The sequence below is a fragment of the Saccostrea echinata genome, unplaced genomic scaffold (genome assembly GCF_033153115.1).
Source record: "Saccostrea echinata isolate AGI-Se365-2 ecotype Australia unplaced genomic scaffold, CSIRO_AGI_Sech_v1 ptg000009l, whole genome shotgun sequence".
In the NCBI taxonomy this organism is placed as follows: domain Eukaryota; kingdom Metazoa; phylum Mollusca; class Bivalvia; order Ostreida; family Ostreidae; genus Saccostrea; species Saccostrea echinata.
The window spans coordinates 21,910,438-21,933,934 of record NW_026889758.1 but is presented as its reverse complement, the minus strand read 5'-3'; the positions used below and the strand labels follow the sequence as shown (position 1 = coordinate 21,933,934).

The following is a 23,497-nucleotide window of genomic DNA, read 5'->3' as shown; positions in this document are numbered from 1 at the left end:
TATTATATGTGACATGTTTTAATAAAGAGAGAAGTAGTAAGTTGATAGAACTTGTTTCTGATCCTTTTGATTGTCAATAAAATATGTTCAAAACACAATTTTTGGTTTCATGACATCGACCTTGAAGTTTGATTTACTTTTGGAAAACTTTTAACATGGCCATAACTTGAACAATTTTAACCTTGGCCATAAGCTGTCGTTTGCGGGCATCATTGATTATCAAACACATCTTGTTTGTTGTTGTTTTCGTTTTTAATTTATTTTACACCCTCATTGGAGATTTGGGGGTATATAGTCCTTGGTCTGTCTGTTTATCCGTTTGTCCACAAAAACTTTAAGCTTGGTCATTAACTTCTGAACGATTGGTGCTGGGGATTTCATATATTTCACAGGTGCATTCCTTGTGACTTTGGGTATCGACATTTTTTACCTTGACCTTGGAGTCTGACCTACTATTGAAAAACTTTAACCTTAACCAAAGGTGCTAGGCCTTTCATATTTCACAAGTGCATTCCTTGTGATAAGACCTTTCCTTGGGTATCAACATTTTTGACCACGTGACCTTAACCTTGGCATTTGAATTATTTTTGAAAGACTCTTACCTTGGCCTTGAGGTACCACACAGTGGCCTGAGTGATTCACAAACATGCGTATATTTCGATCAAGAAAATATTTATCAGAAAATTGTATTTCCCCTTTATATCATATATCAAATTAAATAACGTGATTTTGAAAACTGAAGAAAGCAAAGTTTACAACCTCAGATTTCATGAAAACAGGGACTGATTAATTAAATTGAAGTTTGATATATGACCTTTAGCCCTAGTCATTGTATTCAGCAAACAATGCGTGAATATGAGGTCAATTCTGTTTTTAACATTTAAAATTACTGAAGACTGAAAAGGGTAATTGATGATAATAAATATATATTTGTATCGCTGTAGTTTTTATGGGTCTTTCAAAGGCCTTTAATTGCATGCTTACCACACCATGCACCTGTTGCTGCTGCAGAAAATAAAAATGTACAGCCTCTCAGACTCTGCTTTATCACTAATACAAAGTTATTTGTCTGAAAGGAGACAAGGTGTTAGAGTAGGGGGCATTTTTAGCACAATTAAAGACATTTATGAGGGTATACCACAAGGTTCTTTATTAGGTCCTTTTCTTTTTAACATATTTTTAAATGACATATTTAGCTTTGTTGATGAAGGCAGTTATATAATTATGCTGATGTCAATTCATTGTCACACTTAGACTCAGATATCACCAAAATTGTTAAAGTTTTATAAAAGGAAAGCTTAGACTTAATAAATTGTTTCTGAAACAACCAAATGAAAGCAAACCCAGAAAAAATTTCAGGAACTCTCAATAGAAAATAAAACCTGTAAAGAAAATATTATAGTTTACTTGGACGGTATTAATGTAAAATGTAAGGAAAAGGTTAAGCTCCTGGGTGTGACAATTGATAGTCAATTAAAATCTAATACTCATGCATATTTCAAACATTTGCAAAAAAAAGCAGTAAAACAGCTTAATGTATTAAAACGCGTCTACAGGTAATCACCTAACCAAACTGGACAAATTAACCATTTATTATTCTTTTATTTGAGCAATTTCAATTACTGTGGCATTTTTGTGGGGAAAATAACACAAGAACAAGATGTGTTTGTGAAAAACTGATGCCCCCTTATGACAGCTTATGGCGAAGGTTAAAGTTTCTCCAATGCAAGTTAAACTCAAGGTCAAGAAATAAAAAAAATGTTTGTACCCAAAGAAAGGTCTTAATTGTCTCGAGGAATATACCAGTGAAATAGAAATGCCCTAGTACAAACCGTTGAAAAGTTATGGCAAGGGTTAAATTTTTTTCAAAGTAAGTTAAACGGCAAGGTCAAGGTCAAATGGTGCTCAAGGGAAGGTCTTGTCACAAGTGATACACATGTTCGTGAAATGTGAAAGCCTAAAACCAAACGTTTAAATGTTATGGCCAATATTAAATTTTTTTAAAAGTAGGTCAAACTCCAAGGTCAAGGTCAATCCCAAAATTGTTGGTATCCAAAAGAAGGTCTTGTCACAAGGAATGTACATGTGAGGTATGAAAGCCCCAACACCAACTGTTCAAAAGTTATGGCCAAGGTTAAAGTTTTTTAAAAGTAGGTCAAACTTCAAGGTCAAGGTGAAAGAGTCAAAGTTGTTGGTAACTAAAGGAAGGTATTGTCACAAGGAATGCATATGTGAAGTATGAAAGCCCTAACACCAATTGTTCAAAAGTTATGGCCAAGGTTAAAGTTTTTCAAAAGTAGGTCAAACTTCAAGGTCAAAGGGTCAAAGTTGTTGGTAACTAAAGGAAGGTCTTGTCACAAGGAATGCATATGTGAAGTATAAAAACCCCAGCACTAACTGTTCAAAAGTTATGGCCAAGGTTAAAATTGTTCAAAATTGAAGTAGGTCAAATTCCTATGTCAAGGTCGAAAGGTCAAAGTTGTGGGTATCCAAAGAAAGGTCTTGTCACAAGGAGTAAACTTGCGAAGTATGAAAGACCTAGCACAAAATGTTCAAAAGTTATGTCCAAGGTTAAAGTTTTTTCAACAGTAGGTCAAACTCCAAGGTCAAAGTCAAAGGGTCAAAGGTGTTTGTATTTAGAGGAAGATCTTGTCACAAGGAATACACTTGTGAACTTTGAACGCCCAAGCTCCAACTGTTCAAAAGTTATGGCCAAGGTTAAAGTCTCATAAAATTTTGCAAAAGTGGGTCAAACTCCAAGGTCAAAAGGTCAAATATGATGGTACCCAAAGAAAGGTCTTGTCACAAGGAATACACATGTGAAATATGAAAGCCATAGCTCCGACCACTCAAAAGTTATGGGCAATGTTAAAGTTTTTGCGGACAGACAGACGGACGGACAGAGCAAAAACTATATGCCCCCGAATCTTCGATTACGGGGGCATAAAAATAGGGGGAAAATCCAAGAAAGGGCTCTTAGATTTACCTATAATGATCAAAACAGTATACCTATGAAGAACTATTTAATAATCAAGTCGGGACTACCAACATTAAAAATCATAAGATTAAGAACAATGGTTACAGAAGTGTTTTTTTTTTTAATTCTAAAAAATGAAAGCCCAGATTATCTGCTTTGATTATTCGCCTTTAAAGAAATTTCATATAATTTAAGGAAAAGCAACTGAGTTAGGTGCCAGGGTAAGATTAACTAAACATGGCCTACACTCTCTTAGATATGCGGGAGCCAAACTCTGGAATAAACTTCAAGCAGAAATTAGAAATGTCACAGCATTAAGTCAGTCCAAAAGTCTCCTAAATAACTGGAATGGCGATTCCTGTAAGTGTGGCTCCTGCAGATCTTAGATCGTAGAATTCAAAATTCAGTTATTTTTCATTTCAGTTTTCAAAATTTTCAAACCTCTGTTTTTATGTTCAGTATGTTTGCTCATTTTAATAAATAAAACTATCGTCATAGTTTACTATTTAAATCAAGTTAAAGTGTTATCTTATCTTAATACAACAAAACTAGATTATAGCCCCCTTAAGACACCCAACTGAAAATATCCCATTGCCCTGATAATATAAAAATCAAAAGCCTGAAAGGCTTCAATGGCATCGAACATAAAAAACAATTTCAAAAGTTCTTTGTGAATTTGATATAAAATTTTATAAACCGATGCCATAACAATGTACAAAACAAACACTAAAATAATTGAAAGATAAATGATTTTTTTTTGTTGGTATTTTTATAGAGCATATATATTTCAGCCCCACTATTAGACTTACTGTTGGTGATCTTTGTTGTGTGTTTGATTAATAAGAGCTTCTCCTTTATTAAAACATTCTTTGGCTAAAATAGAATAAAATATGCCAATTATAGTTAACATAATACTTTTAAGTAGATACCTATATCCCATTTTAGAAAATTTTACCACGTGTAATGGGAATCTATCTGAAGTCATAGTACATGTACATGTCCTATGTAAATGTACTAGCTAGTATGTTATACGTTATGTCTGTTTCTGTGTGTGTAAATTACATCCTATGTTCTGCATGTTATTGTCATTTTAACTATCTTATAGTGTACATGTATATCTGTCACTTGTGTACATGTATGTGTATGTTTTACTAGTCATGTCGGTCAAAAGCTCTAGAGAGCTTATATGGTGGTTTTAAAAAGTGTCATTTTTGTGTCGCCAGCAGAGTATAGCGGCACTAAGGGATCACTTTACCCGCTGTCTGTCTGTCCGTCTGTCTGTCTGTCATTTTTTTTTCCTCTACGATGCATCCCTCCTATTTTACAGAAATGTTTAAATATATTTTTAATGTATTTAATTTTCTTCATTTTTAATCGCTTACCACTTCATCTTCATGTTCCTGTTCAAAAATCAAATTACAATTACGAAACAGATTCAAATTCTAATAATATTTCTCTGTTTAGTAATATGTTGACGACCCAGATCCTTAATTGATAGCATTAATCACAGATTACATTTTTTAAATTATATATTATATGTAGTACACATGTATATTTTTGCACGTTTTGTGAAACTATGATTAAAATATAGTTAACGAATAAGGGTGGATTTAAAGGGGAAAGGGGGGCAGTCGACACCCCCTCCTATAATTTTTTTCAAATTAAAACAGTGGTTCCTTTTTTGAAAAGAAATGATTTATCGATAAAGGGGTTTAAATAAAAGACTTTATTTCTTTAATTTTGCATTTAGAAACTTCTGGGGGCTTAACTCCTAGGCGATACCGGGAAATCCCGGTCATTTTCAACAGCGATGAAGTCAATAAAAGTGTAATTGAGGCTAATCCCCATATTCCCCTAAGAGTGACGTGAAAATCAATGACAGCAGCTTTGAGGGGGCGGATCCTACGTTTTCGGATTTCTTAGTTAAAGCCTATAAAAATTTCTACACAAAGAGTCATATAAACTTTGGAGCACCTGTAATGGAACTCTTGACATTTGATCATGAGAACTGAGTCAAATGTCAAGGTCATTGGAAATCTTAGAGAAATTGCTGTTACAAACCTTTCTTAAATGACCTTGGCCTTTGACCTTGATCACAGGTTAGAATTATATTCAGGACATGTATGTAGATTTAGGTTTTGGTCTTCATCTTTGAAAGGTAAGATAAAACTTTTTTTCTTTTTTTTTAAGAAAATCTACAATTTTAATACACCTCAATCTCATCTGTCGGAACTATTTCCTACGGGGCACTATATAAACAAACATGTCACCGTGCCCGATGTTTATTTGTTTATTCAGAGCATTTTTGTGTTTTATTTATTTATTTTGCATTTCCCCCTAGTTTTCTTTTCCCATTCCAAATAATAGAAACATAAAAGAAGGTGGAAAGGCCTCTGATTGTTCACGGAACAATCAGTTTACTGGTTTTTGATCTTGATATTTGTATTTTATTTTATAACCGCATATGATATGGAAACCCCCCCCCCCCCTCCAAAAAAGAAAATGGAATGGAAATGCTTCTGAATAATTAGTATCCTAGCTTTAATTAAAAACCTGTAAAACTTGAGTTCCCTCCCTCAAAACCGCTGAAATTTATTTCTTCACCCTATTCTCTGGGGAAAATTCACAGATTAACTATAGTACCGCTAATTGCACTTTCTTAATCTAGAGTGTGTATACCTTTTCTCCGCATGCTTAATTTCTCTACCTTAAAATATTCGCAATTACATTAATTCTCATCATTAATCATGACGACAAAAGTAGTAAAAATGAATGTGGATATGGGTGAATGGATTTTGCTTTTTTTTCTTTGAAATATTTTTGTCAGACTCTTTTGCTGCATGTTTTTCACCTTGTTATTTCTAATAGGAATAAATAAATCCATTATATCAACTTTAATGTTACATAACTAAGTTTCTACAGTAATAAGGCATTTAAAGGCTCGATGATTTTTTGATTTTTTTTTCTGATCAATTTTTAAACCAAAATATGTAAAAACTAGATCTAGATGAATCAGTTTGACTCGAATGCCTCGCCAACACTCTTAATTTCGAACTTGATAACTAATGATAATTTACAAGAAAGAGAAATCATGTAGCTCAACGATAGGAAGTGCAATTTTTTCTTTTAAACTTGGAAAAAAAAAGAATAAACCACGTACGCCGGGTTTAAAGTGTTAATAGACTGGTACCCTGACATTGGTTAACGGGCGCAAGCGCCCAGAAAATTCCTAGCGGCAGCGAATGGAATCAAGGGCAGAGAACCAGTGCTAATGTGTTAATGCATTCGAAACTTCTCGGATGTCTAATACACTCAACAGGAAGACATTCGAGAAGTTCCGATTTATTGTAAAATGTGTACACTTCCGTTTATTATATATTCTGGAGATGGGAGTCAATCAGGCAAGTGATAAACAATTGTGAATAACTTACTTTGACAGCATGAGGCGAGTGGGCTACTGGCTTAGTGAGAAAAAGAAGAAGAGGCTTAATTTTGAGGACCAGATTTCAACATTCAGGTATGCTTTCTGCATCGTTTGCACAGTGAGTCATTGTTTATTTTTGTGTTAGCAATAACACAAGGAACTGAAACAGGTGCCCGGAAATCTGTGCCTGATTTTCTCTTCATAGGCAAGTTATATTATAAAGAAAAAAATACAATAATCTGATTATTATAATATTAATAGTCAGATGATTTTTTTTTAAAAAGTATTCAATAATAACCAAACATTGGAAACATTCCAAGATAGTACTGGATTTTACCGGTCTAAAACTTTAGACTAAATATTTTATTAGACCTACTCAGCAAAAACCTTTAAATACAATGTCGACCATTATTGTGCAAACTTGTAAAATCCTTTTTCTTATGTAATATAAATGTTGATCTCTGTGAATGTGATATGATATAGAATTGTTTTAGTCTTATGGGCTAACAGGCAAACAATTTTAAGTATTACACAGAATTATATCTAAAGCTGTTAACACTTGTTGTTTATTCTGTCCCCACTAAATTAATACCAGTGAGTCCACTAGGTTGAGAAGTCTAATCACTGACCTTTTCTGTGTGTGTACTCAGTGAAGATAGACGTTGTGTAAATCAATGAAGTGAAGAAAGATTTTACCTTTATATTACTGTAAATCACTTTTTATTCAGAAGAACTTTATTTTTTAATTTTTTTTTTAAATAATTATAAAGAGCAGTAACCAAAATTAGTGTTTAAAAAAATATTGTCTTGCTTATAAAATGTTAGTAGGGTATTGCGAAAATTTCGTGATCCACAGGTGTGACGGTATATGTCAGACTGTATAGCAATGCTTTTATTGTGTGTGTGTGTATTTTTTTTTTTCTTTTTTTTTTTGAAATCCTGCAGTAGAGTTAAGGTGCACAATAGAAATATTGGCAATTTTTTATGATAAAAAGTACATTCTTAATCAGGATGGCAATTCTTTTTAACATTTTACAGATATCACTGATGTCTATAAAATAGATATTTAATTATTAGAAAAATATAATATGTTTAGTTACTATACATTGAAGATAATAAGATTTTCTATTTAGAGTTGTCACATGATGTGTCAGTCACATGTTTTTGGCAAATATACTTGCAGTATTAAGATTACCTATAAATTTCAGTAGTGCAAGGACATAACATGCATATTTGAATTCTAAGTTTCTTTTATAAATAGTTTCAACACCCATTGTAGTTTGTGCAAAAATCCTATATGGATTCTACTATTTAATTGTTAAAATTATAAGACCACATCCTAATAGTAAACTGCATTAATAGAAATAATTCATTTTTAAGATTTCACCAGCATGGCAGCATTTTCCAAATAGCTTAAACTTCTAAAATTTATGTGAAAAACTTAATTATTGTGATCCAATGAGTGTATTCCCTTACCACTGACATTAGATCAATTTATTAAGACCCTTACACTACCCTCCAGTGTAACTGCATTTAAATATACAGCAGCATCACTTAACTAGGGAATGTATGGAAAATAAATGAATAAAATCATAAAAAAAGACATCTTAATCCAATTGAATGGCCTTTTGAATATCTACAATGATATTTTATTTCATTATAAAATACATTTTTTGTTATAAAAATATTACTTGATCCACCTCTCACTGCATACATACTGCGTCAAATTTTGTGGAATGACATCACATCGACAAGTGCATGTAGTTGAATGCTTCAAACAGTTTAGAATTGCAGATCATTTTGTTTTGTGGTATTTTTTAAAATTGTTAGTTTTGTGTGATGATGTAATATTTAATATTTCCTGTATAAATTAAACTCCACCTCCTTTTATGTAGCCTTAATTTGTGCTGTGCCATAAAGATTAATCTTAAGATTAATTGTGACTTATTGCTTATATTATAAGACACAACAAATTTGAAAATGAGAAATCATGAAAATTTTGTCACATTCATTCATTAATTTGTAATTACTGGTAGGTTATTTTATATTTTTTTTTTCTATAAATACATATAGGTGTAGACTGGATGTTTAATAATTAGTAGGATGTTCAAAAAGAAGCATTAATTTTCCTTAAAAAAAGAGAGATAGTTTAACAAAGCATATATTTCAATGCTCTGACATTTATTAAAGATTCATCATTGTCATAGTTTCAAATATAATCAGCATAGTAATGGCCATGGAGCAGAAATAAAGGTCAGGGTTAGAGGTAAATAATATACTTTACTTGTCTTCCAGAAAATGCAAAATTATGTCATTTCACAAAGATATTTCACCCTTCATACAGGTGTTGAAATTATGGTTCAAAATATCAAGCTTTTCTAGGTTGATTTACTTGTGATTAGTGTGTGAAACACAGTGTACTTGACTGTGTTATAATGCATGATTACACTTCCCAGAAATATATGAAGTAGGAGGCTTTATATATTTAGGAAAAAAAAAAATCTCTGAAATATTGGAAATAAGAATATATATTGTACATGTATAAGAAATTCAGTAATCTTTTTAATCATGAAATATGGGATAAAGTGCTAGCTATTCAAATGTATTATAAGTGCACTTATGGCACTTTCAAAGTTGGAGAATGAAATCCAGGTAAGCAATAAGCACTGACAAATTCAATGCCTCCAAGTTCTTAAGTCAGAACTCAATTTTAAAAGTGTGACACAGTCTTAAATTAATATCTAACACACTTATAACCCACAAAAAATATTTAGGACAGCAGAGAATTAAAAAAAAGTTCCTGTATGATCATGTCACAGGATTTTGAACTTTGGGCCACCATAAATGATACCTTAGAATGTTACATTTTCAAAAAAAAAATGTTTGATGATGCTTAGCAGTTTGAGTATATTTAAAATTTACAAAACTACAGCTGTTACTTTGTAATGCTTCTGAAGAGTTGAATACCTGTGAATTTTTAAAAGTTTAAATTCTGTATAACAACTGTCAGAAGAAAGTACCAAAAGCTCTATCATGTCTATAGGTAAAATGTAGTAATTACACATTACATGTACTAAGAAGAGTAATACATTTTATAAAATGGCTATTGTGGTGGTAGTTGAATGATGGAGCACTTTGTAATCAGTCTTACTGTCATTGTATCTTTTATTAACTGATGTAAATATAGTTGAGTCTTTAAACATATTTATACAGCCATGTCTTTGGCTCTAAACTTGATCAAGACAGATGAACAACAGAGATAAGTACCACCCACACAAACTTTACATCTCTTCCATTATACTCTTCTGACATGTTGGCCAGGCATTGTGCAATTTAAAAAAAAAGCTACTGTATTCATGTTATTGTACAATGATTCAATATATTAAATATGTGTTTGTGGTGGCCAAATGCAAATTCTTTAGACTGGAAATGTTGTCTTGAATATATTAACAGACCGGTATTTACTAGCATCCTGAATTAATAATATTTTTAATATGAATAGAAATTATTCTGCCATATATCAGTATATAATTGAGTATTCGTTTTATTAACCCTGATTGTAGTACCTGCAAGTTATATATGTATAATATATAATTCAAATTGTCCACAGAGCTCAATGAGCATGTGTGTAGAATATTATGTATTATTGTATATATACTATTCAAATTATTTTAAGCATAAAAATTTTTAATAGGGTTTTCCATTACATATTTTACCAGCTTTAGCTTTAGAAATATAACTAGTTCCTGAAGTAATAGGGTTGATACCAGCAGTCATGGTTGTTTTGGCTTTTATAGATTAGCATTTTAACCTCACTTCAGTATGTTTTCTGAAAATTGTTTTGGAGTCCACCCTCTTTTGGGCAACTAAGGAGAGAGTGAGAAATATAAAGAAATCTACCTTTACCATATGCTGCAAAGATTACAACATTCAGAGGAAAACAAATTGATCTAGAACATGAAGTACCCTGTGATTTCACATTAAAATAAAGTACTCTTCAATATAAACAAAGTTTTTGTCCAACTACAATCTACTTCTTAAAGAATTGAACATCTGTGTATATGTAATACATAAGTAATACAGAGAGTCATCACAATGGAATTGAATTGCTGTATGTCTATAATTTCAGAGATGCAGGGATTGAACTTGTTAAAGTAAGTCGTCTTCATCATCTTTATCTGAAGGAAGTTGATATTGACGTAAAGTGCATGACACATTTCTTTTTTCTTACAAAGTACATGTATGAGAAAGGGTTTTTAACCTTGATGCATTCTTTTATCTCTCATTTATCTCTGTTGCCAGTCTGAATATAAACAAGTGTCCTTGTGTTATGTTGTAATTTAGATAGGATATATATGGATAGCATTATAATATGTTAAATCTATTGAGAGCTATATTGTATTGACATGAACCCTCATGATCCTTAAATGACAAAGTGGTTTATACTGAGAGAATAACCTTGTTCCAAAATGCTACTAGTTTATGTGTTAAATGAACACTTCCATTGCTTTCTAAGTTGGACGTTGACAAGAGCTTGGAGCCTCAGGGACCATTTGACCTCATTCTCCATAAGTGTACCCTACTGATGGTAGATGCTGAGGATGGCGATGTACAGTCACTTACAGCCATCAACAACATCAAGGTGAAGGAACAATCAAAACATCAAAGTAAATATAGCTGTATCAATTAACACTGGAATAATATCAGTATAAAAACAACCACTGCCAATAACCTCTACCCTCGAAGAACAACCAGTGCTCAATATTAAAGCACGTCCAACCGACTCAGACTTGAGTAAAAGTTTGGTCTAGTTTATTTTGTGTCAAGGTAGCCCTACTGGTTGTGTAAATATACCTCAAAGTTCAAATAAAGCAAAACTATTATTTAAGGACTTTTAAACATGCTAATAAGTTTATTCAATCATATCAATGAACATTAAGATAATCATGAAAAGATTTATTTTGAAAAAACTTTACACGTTTTATTGTACTAGAATACTTACCGTTTGAGAGACATTATGTTGAAAAAACTTAGATAGGTAGTCATTTTGATGTAATATGAAAGTCAATAGTTAAATGATATATAACAACTTCAGGACAATATATAAATAAAAAAAAAAGTCAGAACCACTGAGATAACATATCAATAAAGAAGTCAGTACCACTGAGATAACATATCAATAAAGAAGTCAGTACCACTGAGATAACATATCAATAAAGAAGTCAGTACCACTGAGATATCATATCAATAAAGAAGTCAGTACCACTGAGATAACATGTCAATAAAAAAGTCAGTACCACTGAGATAACATATCAATAAAGAAGTCAGTACCACTGAGATAACATATCAATAAAGAAGTCAGAACCACTGAGATAACATATCAATAAAGAAGTCAGAACCACTGAGATATCATATCAATAAAGAAGTCAGTACCACTGAGATAACATATCAATAAAGAAGTCAGTACCACTGAGATAACATATCAATAAAGAAGTCAGTACCACTGAGATAACATATCAATAAAGAAGTCAGAACCACTGAGATAACATATCAATAAAGAAGTCAGTACCACTGAGATAACATATCAATAAAGAAGTCAGTACCACTGAGATAACATATCAATAAAGAAGTCAGTACCACTGAGATAACATGTCAATAAAGAAGTCAGTACCACTGAGATAACATATCAATAAAGAAGTCAGTACCACTGAGATAACATATCAATAAAGAAGTCAGTACCACTGAGATAACATAAAAAAAGTAAGTATCACTGAGCTGAACTCAGGGTGTTTAAGGTGAACATTTTTGTCTTATAAAATCTAGTTTATGCAACATCAAATAATAAAGTTAACGATTTTTTTTCCTTCGATTAATTGCCACATCAAATTCAGTGTCGAACTAAAGCATGCAGCTACTAATGCAAGTATATTATCACTGCAAGAAAGTAAAACAATGTCATCCAGATAGGATCATAAGCTTGAGGATATCAGATAAGCTAAGGGCTGTGTCATTGACTTCTTTACTAATATCATTCAACTTTGAACTGTTGTATTATGTCTATGAATCACTATTGATTGTCTGGCATTTAGTACATCTACTTAAGTAGCTAAGATGTATAGAAAGAAAACATTTACAAATGCAAATGTTTAAAATAGCAATCTTGTTAATGTATGTGTATTTAAAATGGTTAAAATGATTTATCATAACAAATACTTTGAAAAAAGAAATTCTATATATATTGATATTTATATTCCCATCCATCTTTCACATATTCTTGCCATCACAACACCTCCATTATTTTGAGTGGTGGCCAAAAAATTTCTTTTTGCAATGAGTGACCATGCCAATTTCATGTGTAGTAAGATTTTGGAATTTTGATTTTGGCTCCAGGAGTCCTTGAGAGCCTTAAAGGGTGTCAAAGAGTGGTATCTTTTGTTAAGGACATACGCAACGTACCTTACCTACTGATAATTTTTCAAGATATTCTTAATTTAAGATTTTAGTGCCATCAGATGTTCATAGATAAAAAAATCAGCATACATTACCAGGGGTCTTGAAAAGATATCAATTGATGAAAATTCTTGTATAATTCAAAGAAAAATACACAAAAATTAGTAAACATATATTGTAGATGTTTTGTTTATCCAAACTTGTTTAAGAAGAAGTGCACAACAGCATATATAGACACTAAAATGTAGCACACAGTTCCTTTAAGTATTGGAACTCTTCAACTCCAGGGAAAAAGACAATGAAGTTCAAACTACGTTGCGTATGTCCTTAAACAGGTCTGGGCGGCCTCCGTTTTTGGAGGATAGCTAAATTCAATATGGCGGCCAAATTTTTTACCATATAAGGAAACCGCGTTGCATTGTGGGATAGTTTATCCTCCGATTTCAGAGGATAATACAGGTAATTTTCAAAGGCCTCGTGCCTACCTTTAATCAAAAAGTGCAAGCACCAGAGTACATGCAAATAAAAGTTCAAACATTAAACTATCGATTGTATGTGGCGATTTGAGATTCTATGTCTAGATATTTTGCAATTTATTTTCAAAGTTAGCACTTTTTGCGCTCCATTATTACTGAATATTTCTCGTTATTTTGTTTTATTTTTTATGATTTTTCCCTATTTAGACAAACAAAAAAGGACTTTGATATTTCTTTTATATTTTCTTTCAATATAAAAAAAGGAAACACGAAAGGAAACGCATTTTAAGCGTATTTAAAACACAAAATATACTCTGCCTTATAATTTAAGCAAATAAAAGTATAAACAGATAGATTGAATGAAAAATTATAAAAATAAATAATTAATTTGAATAGCATAAGTAAATAAAATAAATAAATTAACATGTTTACTAAGAAATTAACATATATTCATACAGCCATGTGTATACATAAACAAATAAAATATTACAAAGTGATGTGCTTAAGAATTATTAAATGAAAGAAATAATAAATGATTAAAATTAATTTTTCAAAAAAAAAATTGTTTATCAAAATTTCCAAACTGCTTATCACATAATTACGGTACTGGAAAATCAGCGTGGTTAAAATTAACCTCAGTCACAGGCAGGTAAGTGCAATAATTGTTTTCCAAGCTGTATACCGAATAACTGATTGACGGCAAATTACAAAAATATAGTTATATTGATTTAATATCTGGAATTATTCATCATCATATGAAATTGTACCTTTTATTTGTTTTGATTTCAAAATCAGCGTACGGTTCATAAATGCAAGAGTTGCTGTTATTTGTTTGGTTAAGAGTTAACTGCCCTTAGTTTTTAAAATTCCGGTAGGTTGCAAGACCGCTATCCTCTGTTTTCAGAGGATAAAATCTATCCTCCAAAAACAGAGGCTGCCTAGACCTGTTAAAAGTAGAAATTTAGTTTCTGTGATATCATTCCTCAGAATGTTTAGGGTTAGATTATTATACCCCCGCTCCGAAGGAGAGGGGGGTATACTGTTTTACCCTTGTGTGTCTGTCTGTCTGTCTGTGTGTCTGTCTGTCCATAACAAATTTTGGTCGCAGTTTTCTCAGCATCTACTCATTGCAGATGCTTGAAATTTTAGCACAATCTTTGTTTAGGCATGCCATATGGTGGGATTCATTTTTGTATGAATCCGATGTCAACTTCCTGTTTATCCGTGCGTCTGTCCGTACCACACATACCAAACTTTGGTCGCAGTTTTCTCAGCAACTACTCATCACAGGTGCTTGAAATTTTAACACATTCTTTGTTTAGGCATGCCATATGGTGGGATTCATTTCTGTACAAATCCGATGTCAACTTCCTGTTTATCCGTGCATCTGTCCGTACCATACATAACAAATTTTGGTCATAGTTTTCTCAGTAACTACTCATCGCAGATGCTTGAAATTTTAGCACAATCTTTGTTTAGGCATGCCATATGGTGGGATTTATTTTTGTACTAATCCAGTGTCAACTTCCTGTTTATTCATGCGTCTGTCCGTACCACACATAACAAACTTTGGTCACAGTTTTCTCAGCAACTACTCATCACAGGTGCTTGAAATTTTAACACACTCTTTGTTTAGGCATGCCATATGGTGGGATTCATTTCTGTACAAATCCGATGTCAACTTCCTGTTTATCTGTGCGTCTGTCCGTACCATACATAACAAATTTTGGTCGTAGTTTTCTCAGCAACTACTCATTGCAGATGCTTGAAATTTTAATACAATCTTTGTTTAGGTATGCCATATAATGGGATTCATTTTTGGAACAAATCCAATGTCAACTTCCTGTTTATTCGTGCGTCTGTCTGAAACATACATAGCAAATTTTGGTCGTAGTTTTCTCAGCAACTACTTATCACAGATGCTTGAAACTTTAGCACAATCTTTGTTTAGGCATGCCATATGTTGCGATTCAGTTTTTACAAATCCGATGTCAATTTCCTGATTATCACTGTCTTTGTCTATAACCGAACTTGTGTATTCACATCAGAGTGGGGGTATTATTAGTGAGCATTGGCTCACAGACTTCTTGTTTATAGCTGACCAATACCTTGTTCTGATAAAGATTCTGACTGAGGTTCATTTGTGGATCAAAGAATGTTGCATCTTTAATTAAAAAAATGTATTATTTTTCTGATGTAACTCAGGTCATTCAACTGGATCAAAAGTATTTTGGCAATTGAGAGAAAGATGTGTTTTTTTTACCCAGCTATGAGTAACACAAAGGGTTTGTGACATGTAGGGAGGTTATTTAAGGGGAATAATGCTAGGTAAAAAAAATCAGCATAATAATCGGGTGACATTAAAGGCCCAAGGGCCTATTGTAAATGTTCATTCCTGACAATAGTGTATAGTTCAACATTGTAAAGCTTAAAGAAAATGAATTCAAACATACATGCCCATGTAGTAATAATGCACGTATAGTCAAATTTTTTAAATCCTTTTTTTTTTAAAATCATGTCTCAAATTTACAAGCACATACAATGCATTTTCATGCACTCGTAGCCACATTCACACACAAACACAAACTCACACAAACAAACAAAATTTTGATTTAGGCCTTAACATTTAATTTTTGACTGATTTTGTAGAAATACATATCTAGTCATCCAGAATGTATCCTGGTGGATTCGTTTGAATCGATAGAGAAGTTAATTGACAGACACGAGCAATACAAGCTGCTTCTTCAGTGCAAAACTCTTCTTAATTCAGGTATTTAGTCATGACTACTGTTGTAGCCTTAAAAATTGAAGGAATGACCTAGTGTTTCTTATGAATTTGTGAACATGTATACATGTTATCATTTGGAAACATTGATTTGCTCATATTTTGTTCTATCAAAGAACACTTGACCTTGAGACAAATATATGAAGCCGAAGTGATTTATTTATAGAATCTGAAGTATGCACACCTACTTTTGTTGAATTGTCCACAAAAGACATAGAAACGAATAAACAAAAACTTAAGGAGGCTGATGTCAAGTACCCTTTTGGTAAGTGATACTCAAATAAAATTAAATTCAGTGAAATAAAAATAGCAAGATAAAGAAAATCTCACTCTGAGGTCTACAAGATATATATATATAAGGATTGAAGTGAAGGTGTATTTAAGTACAGTTGAACTTCGGTATCTCAAACACGAATACCAGTATCTTGAATACAGTGGATATGTCAAAATTATTGGAAAGTCCTAAGCCCTTTTTCTTTAAGTATTTTACCATCAATATCTCGAACCCACAGATATCTCAAAGTTTTTTTCTCAGTTTCATCGAATATGAGATGAGGTTTGACTGAATATTATAGTTCTCAGACGGCGACAATAAAATAATGTAATTTTAGAAATTCCAAATTATTTGTCATATACTTTTTCAAGACTTAAATGAACAAGTACAACAGTATAACAGTGATAGAAGTATATTTTCTAACAACCACTTTAAAGTCATATCCCAGTAAAACATGGGGTTAAATGTGTGTACATTGTAACAAACATGATTTCATTTTAGTGTGCAAACCAATTGTGGCCCACGGATCTTCAGCATCTCATAAGGTGATCATTGTAGAGAAATATAATCAAATCATACTCACAATTTATTGGATTAATGCAACTGCTATACCTATTGCATGTGGATATCTAATATTTCTGTGATGCAAGAGTTAAAGTTCTTTGTTTCATTGCAGATGGCAATAATTTTCAATGACAGGGGGCTAGATGATATAGATCCACCATGTGTGGCCCAGACATTTCATAATCACAATGCAGTCTTATATAAAGTTTTTGTCATAGGAGAAAAAAATCACATTGTGGAAAGACCCTCCATTAAAAACTTCTCATCTAGGGGTAAGCAGAATTCAAGAAGATATTTTCCTTGTTTGGTATTTCTCAACTTTTTCTTTGATGTCTTTTTTGAGTTGAATGTATTATTATTTTTGTAGATCAGTCAACAATTTACTTTGATTCAAATGATGTTTCAAAGCCAAACTGTGCAAATTTTCTTACAGAGGTAAGACTTTAGGACCAAAAGTAAAAGAAACCAAGCAGAAACTAAGAAAAGGAATTCATTATAGATTTGAACTGCATTTTACCCCTTTAGTTATTTTCCACACCTAAAGCTGTATTCTACCCAGCTAACAAAGAGCTTACCCATTAAAAGGCTGTGAAATCATGCTTTTTACCTGAATCTTTCATGGATCACATGAGAATGTTTTCTTTAATAACTATTAACAGCTTGATGAAGAAGATTTGCTACGAACCCCTATCACACCCAACAAACAGATTCTGAGTGATCTAGCAAGGGCTGTCAGACAGGAACTGAAGATGGAACTGTTTGGAATTGATGTCATCATTGACTGTGATACCAAGAAGTATGCTGTGATAGACATCAATGCCTTCCCAGGTAACATACAACAAAAAGTATGCTGTGATAGACATCAATGCCTTCCCAGGTAACATATAACAAAAAGTATGCTGTGATAGACATCAATGCCTTCCCAGGTAAAAGATAACAAAAGTATTCTGTGATAGACATCAATGCCTTCCCAGGTAAAACATAAAAAGTATGCTGTGATAGACATCAATGCCTTCCCAGGTAAAACATAACAAAAAGTATGCTGTAATAGACATCAATGCCTTCCCAGGTAAAACATAACAAAAAGTATGCCGCGATAGACATCAATGTCTTCCCAGGTAACACATAGCAAAAAGTATGCTGTGATAGACATCAATGCCTTCCCAGGTAAAACATAACAAAAGTATGCTGTGATAGACATCAATGCCTTCCCAGGTAAAACATAACAAAAAGTATGCTGTGATAGACATCAATGCCTTCCCAGGTAAAACATAACAAAAAGTATGCCACGATAGACATCAATGTCTTCCCAGGTAACACATAGCAAAAAGTATGCTGTGATAGACATCAATGTCTTCCCAGGTAACACATAACAAAAAGTATGCCGCGATAGACATCAATGCCTTCCCAGGTAAAACATAACAAAAAGTATGCCGCGATAGACATCAATGTCTTCCCAGGTAACACATAACAAAAAGTATGCCGCGATAGACATCAATGTCTTCCCAGGTAACACATAGCAAAAAGTATGCTGTGATAGACATCAATGCCTTCCCAGGTAAAACATAACAAAAAGTATGCTGCGATAGACATCAATGCCTTCCCAGGTAACACATAGCAAAAAGTATGCCGCGATAGACATCAATGCCTTCCCAGGTAAAACATAACAAAAAGTATGCCGCGATAGACATCAATGTCTTCCCAGGTAACACATAGCAAAAAGTATGCTGTGATAGACATCAATACCTTCCCAGGTAAAACATAACAAAAGTATGCTGTGATAGACAAGTGTTGGGTGGGATTTAATCTCATCTATCTTCCTGTTTGCATGTCTTTCCATTCATCCTCCTGTCAGTATGTAAAAAAAAACTTTAAATTGGTCATGATTTTTAAATAAGAAAAGATATGGCTTTCATATTTCACATGTGCATTAAATGTCACAGGCCTTTCTAAATATACCTTGGCTTTTGACCTAATAACCTTAAAGTTTGATCAACTTTTCAAAAATTTCAACATTGGTAATGAGAGAAGCTAGAGGTTTCATATTTCAACATGTGCATTACATGTGACAAGACCTGAATTAATTTTTTTGACCGTGACCTTGAAGTTCATGTAGTTTTCAAAATTTAATCTTGGCCATAACTTTGCATCAGATAATATTACTTCAAAAATTTAACACTTTTTTGTATGATGGAAAGACAACATTGAATAGACAAGACAGTTACAATATGCCACAAGTCACTGCACCCAAACCAATAAGGCTCCAAAAGTGGAGAGACTACAATTCTCTGAATTTGCTTGTTCTCATGATTTTTCACTTTAAATTATTTGTTGGTAAATCTTCTAATTTATAATCTTCCTTTTTTTTTTGGTGATTTGGTTTTATTTTTGCAAATACATGTGTATATTTGGTTATTTTCTTTCTAGGTTATGAAGGTGTTGATAACTTCATGGAAATTTTATGTGACCTACTTAAATCTCTGATGAACAGACGGGATAAGGTGAAAAGTGAGAATGAACAAATGAGCAGAAAAAGACCAGAGAGTTCAGAAAAAGGTGACTCAAAGAAACCTAAGCTGCACAATGGTGATAAAAATGGCAACTCTGAACTGGAACCAGCAACTTGTTTTGAAAGAAACCCCGACATCATTGAAGGTGACATATTGTTACCATGGAAACCACCAATAAATGCACTTTTAGAACATTAGACATTACACTGAAGTTATTAAGGGAACAAATTAAACACCTTTGAATCTTTACACAAAGCCATTTAGGGTTGGGGGAATACCAACAATTTATGTAATAAATATGATCTCTCCTTCCAAGCATAGTGGGTTTGTTCACTGTATGCATTACAATGAAAACCTTAATTACATTGTATTTCAATACTTGAATTTGATAGCAATAAGCAAATATCAGTAATAAAACACTAATGGCTTCCACGAGTCAACCAGGATTATTATACCTCAGAAGTTGTGTTATTTCTTACATGAAAAGTAATAATACTTAGTTTGCCCATACTTTTGCATTGATTACAAAGAACTTAAAAAGCCAAGGTTTATAATGATATACAGATAGGAACAAAAGTACCGAAATTCTGTTGAAATAACTTAATGAAAAGGAACTTTCAGCTTCCAAGTTATGACAAAATGAAATTATTTCATATAAATTAATTTTCACTTTTGGTAGAAATTTCATTTAGGGGGAGGGGGGTTGTTTAAAGCACTTTGTTAAGATCTGAAGACAAAATTCTAGTCCTTTTTATTTTTAAGCATTTCTGATGAGTGCTTAAAGGCTTTGAAGAATAAGAGTTTTATTTACACAGGATATTGATGGTCATAGGAAAGGGCATTGTTTTTGTATATATTAGATTATTCACTTTTAAATGTTTTAAGGATTAGGTGTTTTTACAATATATGAATATACATATAGGTGAATGGGAATGTGTGTTATAATACATGTCTTTGCTGATCTTTATAACTAAAAAGCAATAAGAACTTTACCAGTATTGTAAATCGTTCCTTGTATTGTATCATATTCTAGGGTAGTAGAGTCGGCCATCATTAGAACATTGTTATTGAATCCATTTAGGAGGGGTTTATCAAGAAGTTTGTGGACAGGTGCGATAAAAATCAACACTGTGATACTATCGATACAAAATTAATAAGGTTTGGAAAACAACAAAAGATTAAGAAGTTTTGAAAATTTCACTTTGATACATTGATAATTTGTCAACTTAACCTCAAATACAAAAGACATTATATGGTCACCCAGTCCTTTATGACGTTTGACAACATCATTGCTTCTCAATATCCGTTTCCTCTGTCTCTATACGCTTGTATTTATGAGATTTCCTAATGTTAAGTAAAGACTAAAAACCTGTCTTATTTATGTGATTTACAATGTCATAAGAGCTGGTTTTAATGCATAATATAGTAAATGGATCTGTGCAAAAGGGAAAGACTCTTGCTTAATTGACTGTGTCAGATTAATTTATTTGTCGGGGTTAAATTTTTACCACACACAAACGTCACTTTTCGACGTAACTGACTTTGGACACCCGGACTACGAATTGGCATTAAATGTGACTGTGTCTCTTCTCATTATTTTTTATGGCATTGAAAGAGAGGTAATCTGGATGTATTTTATTTCTTTCTAGCCTGTTTAAAAAATTTCAAACAAAAATAAACAATAAACAAAATATACCCCAAAAATAATAATAATAATTAAAAAAATAAACAATAAATAAACAAAAAAAGTACCCCCACCCTCACCATTTCTGATGTCATTTTAACCCCTTAATATTTGAGCATTCTATATAAAATTTACAATAAATTTTAATGGAAATCACAGAATGAGGTAAAAATTTGCAAACTTTATGAAACATTGTGTCACGCTACATGAGTGAACTAATGTGATTATTGCATATCAAAATATATTTTTTCTCAGGTAGAAATATGTCGTATTTTGAGGTTGCGCCGCTTGGTCATACTATTGCTTACAAAAACATTGACAATTTATTTAAAAATAAGACGTGTGATTTATAGTTTATTTTGTAGATAGAAAAGATGATGCTTACGAAATGTGTAAAAATTCATTGATGTAACTTGAGCAGTTTTAATTTAATGGCACTAATTCACAAACTTTTTGATAAACCCTTGTATAATTATACAGTTTGTTGACTTATGCTGTGTAAGCTGTTTAATTGTTTTAGATAGAAAAAAACAAATTTTGTAGACAATTTCCATACCTCCAAATCAGTGTTATAGTTGTATTGTATACTATAAATTACATTATATTGCTGAGAACACTTAATTGAAGCACTGTTTTCTGAAAATCTTCACTTAGCAAAGAAAAAGCCAATTTATGACAAAGGAAAATTATTATTATTACTTATACAGTGAATGAAAAGTAAATATTGAGAATACAAATGTAATGTTGTCATCTTAATGAAAACAAAGCAACATGGAATGTGTTATTTACAGTAATATATACATAAGAAAGGTGACACAGAAAGAAAAATGACATGACATTCAATAATGGTAAACAGTTCATATTTTTTTGAAAAGGTTAAAAAAATGTTTAGAATAAGCACCTATGTAGTAATAAATACATGCTTATATAAGGATTTCAGAAATTGAATTACAAATAAACTGAATATGATGAATTGTGGATATAAATCAGTTATTTTGATTTTACATACGAGTTCATGGAAACCTTGTTTTAATGTGACTGTGTAGATTATATATCTAGTTATTTACATACTCTGTGCCTAGATGATCAGGAAAATCTCAGAAATTTCCTATATATTTATAGAATGTAATGTTAATGTTATTTCTTTATGGATTAACTTTTTTTAAGCAAAAATTCTGTGCTCTTTATTATATCCATGATAACATTTTCAATTTGTATTTATTTTGGACAAGGAATCTCTGTTGTTATTTCAAATACAGCCAGGAAAAAGCTACGAAATCTTCATTATTATTAAGGTGTGGGGTATCAATTCTTCTCATTAATCGGCTTTTTATGTTTGGCAATGTCTGGTAGATTTGTGAAAAGTACAGGTAAAAATTGTAAATCTTTCCAAAGATTCTAGAGAAATACATGTATATTGCAAGAGTTCAGCGTGTTTTTCCATGAGGCAAAATAATTGTTCTTTATAGTAAAAATTATGTCTCAATATTTCACAAAAGGCCTTGACCAGTAGGAGAATTCTTTAAATAAATTAATAATTGTAAAGAGAGAAGCCAATTAAAGTTGTAAATGTTTGAGGATCTGTCATTTACATGTACAATGCATCAGTACACAGAGATTTGTGTTTGGCTTGAATTGAATAGAATAAATTACAATGCTGTTGACATGGTTGATTTTACACGTTTTAATTTTTCTCTTTTAGTCTGTTTTTAAGATTTATTTTGATAAGATTTCAGTGTCATGGAATTGAACACAGCTTTAGACAAGTCTGATATATTTACTTTATTTTGAAATTAATATAAATGCTATTGCTCAAATTCCCTATACAGAATTAAAAAAAATTGCTTGATTTATGTATCATTGAAATAAAGACAACCAGTATCTATGATATTTTACAACAGAGCTATACTATATATTGTTATGACTTTATTATTACGGTGTTTTTAGATTTTTATTGTTTGATATTGCATTTATTGTGATCATGTGACACACCCATGTGATGTGAAGAGAAGAACATTACAGGCTGTATAAGTTTCCCTTTATTGGACCATATTTTTGGTTTGACATAGGTACATTATTTATTGGACATCCTTTGCTGAGTGATATAAGTATTAACAGTGTTGTTTATGATTTACATACATGCATGTTTGTTATGCAGCTTTTCTTGTAAGTGTAAACATAGCTGATTTGTTAATAAATTTTATATTAGATGAATTTATTTTTGCATTTATTGGTGGAGAATCTTCAAGTTACGAAACTCTCCACTGACGTCTGTCTAACTGCTTTAGATTTCCACTGGTGGATAACTTTTGAATGTGTAATTCTGCACTATTCAAAATTTTGCAGTAGTTAT

At 32.0% G+C, this 23,497-nt stretch overlaps 1 protein-coding gene across 2 annotated transcripts; it reads left to right on the top strand.

Annotated features, from left to right (window-relative positions):
- Nucleotides 1-6,310: 6,310 nt before the first annotated feature.
- On the top strand, nucleotides 6,311-23,358 carry LOC133182026 (inositol-tetrakisphosphate 1-kinase-like). 2 transcript variants are annotated; one of them, XM_061316728.1, is made up of 10 exons: nucleotides 6,313-6,494; nucleotides 10,531-10,555; nucleotides 10,918-11,043; nucleotides 15,977-16,097; nucleotides 16,279-16,377; nucleotides 16,888-16,931; nucleotides 17,063-17,222; nucleotides 17,318-17,385; nucleotides 17,610-17,778; nucleotides 19,378-23,358. In XM_061316728.1, the coding sequence occupies exons 1-10, from the start codon at nucleotides 6,418-6,420 to the stop codon at nucleotides 19,656-19,658; spliced, it is 1,170 nt and encodes a 389-aa protein (XP_061172712.1). In that variant the 5' UTR covers nucleotides 6,313-6,417; the 3' UTR covers nucleotides 19,659-23,358. The 2 variants fall into 2 exon arrangements, with proteins under 2 accessions (XP_061172713.1, XP_061172712.1); XM_061316729.1 differs by lacking the exon at nucleotides 10,531-10,555 and having other exon boundaries at nucleotides 6,311-6,519.
- Nucleotides 23,359-23,497: the final 139 nt, after the last annotated feature.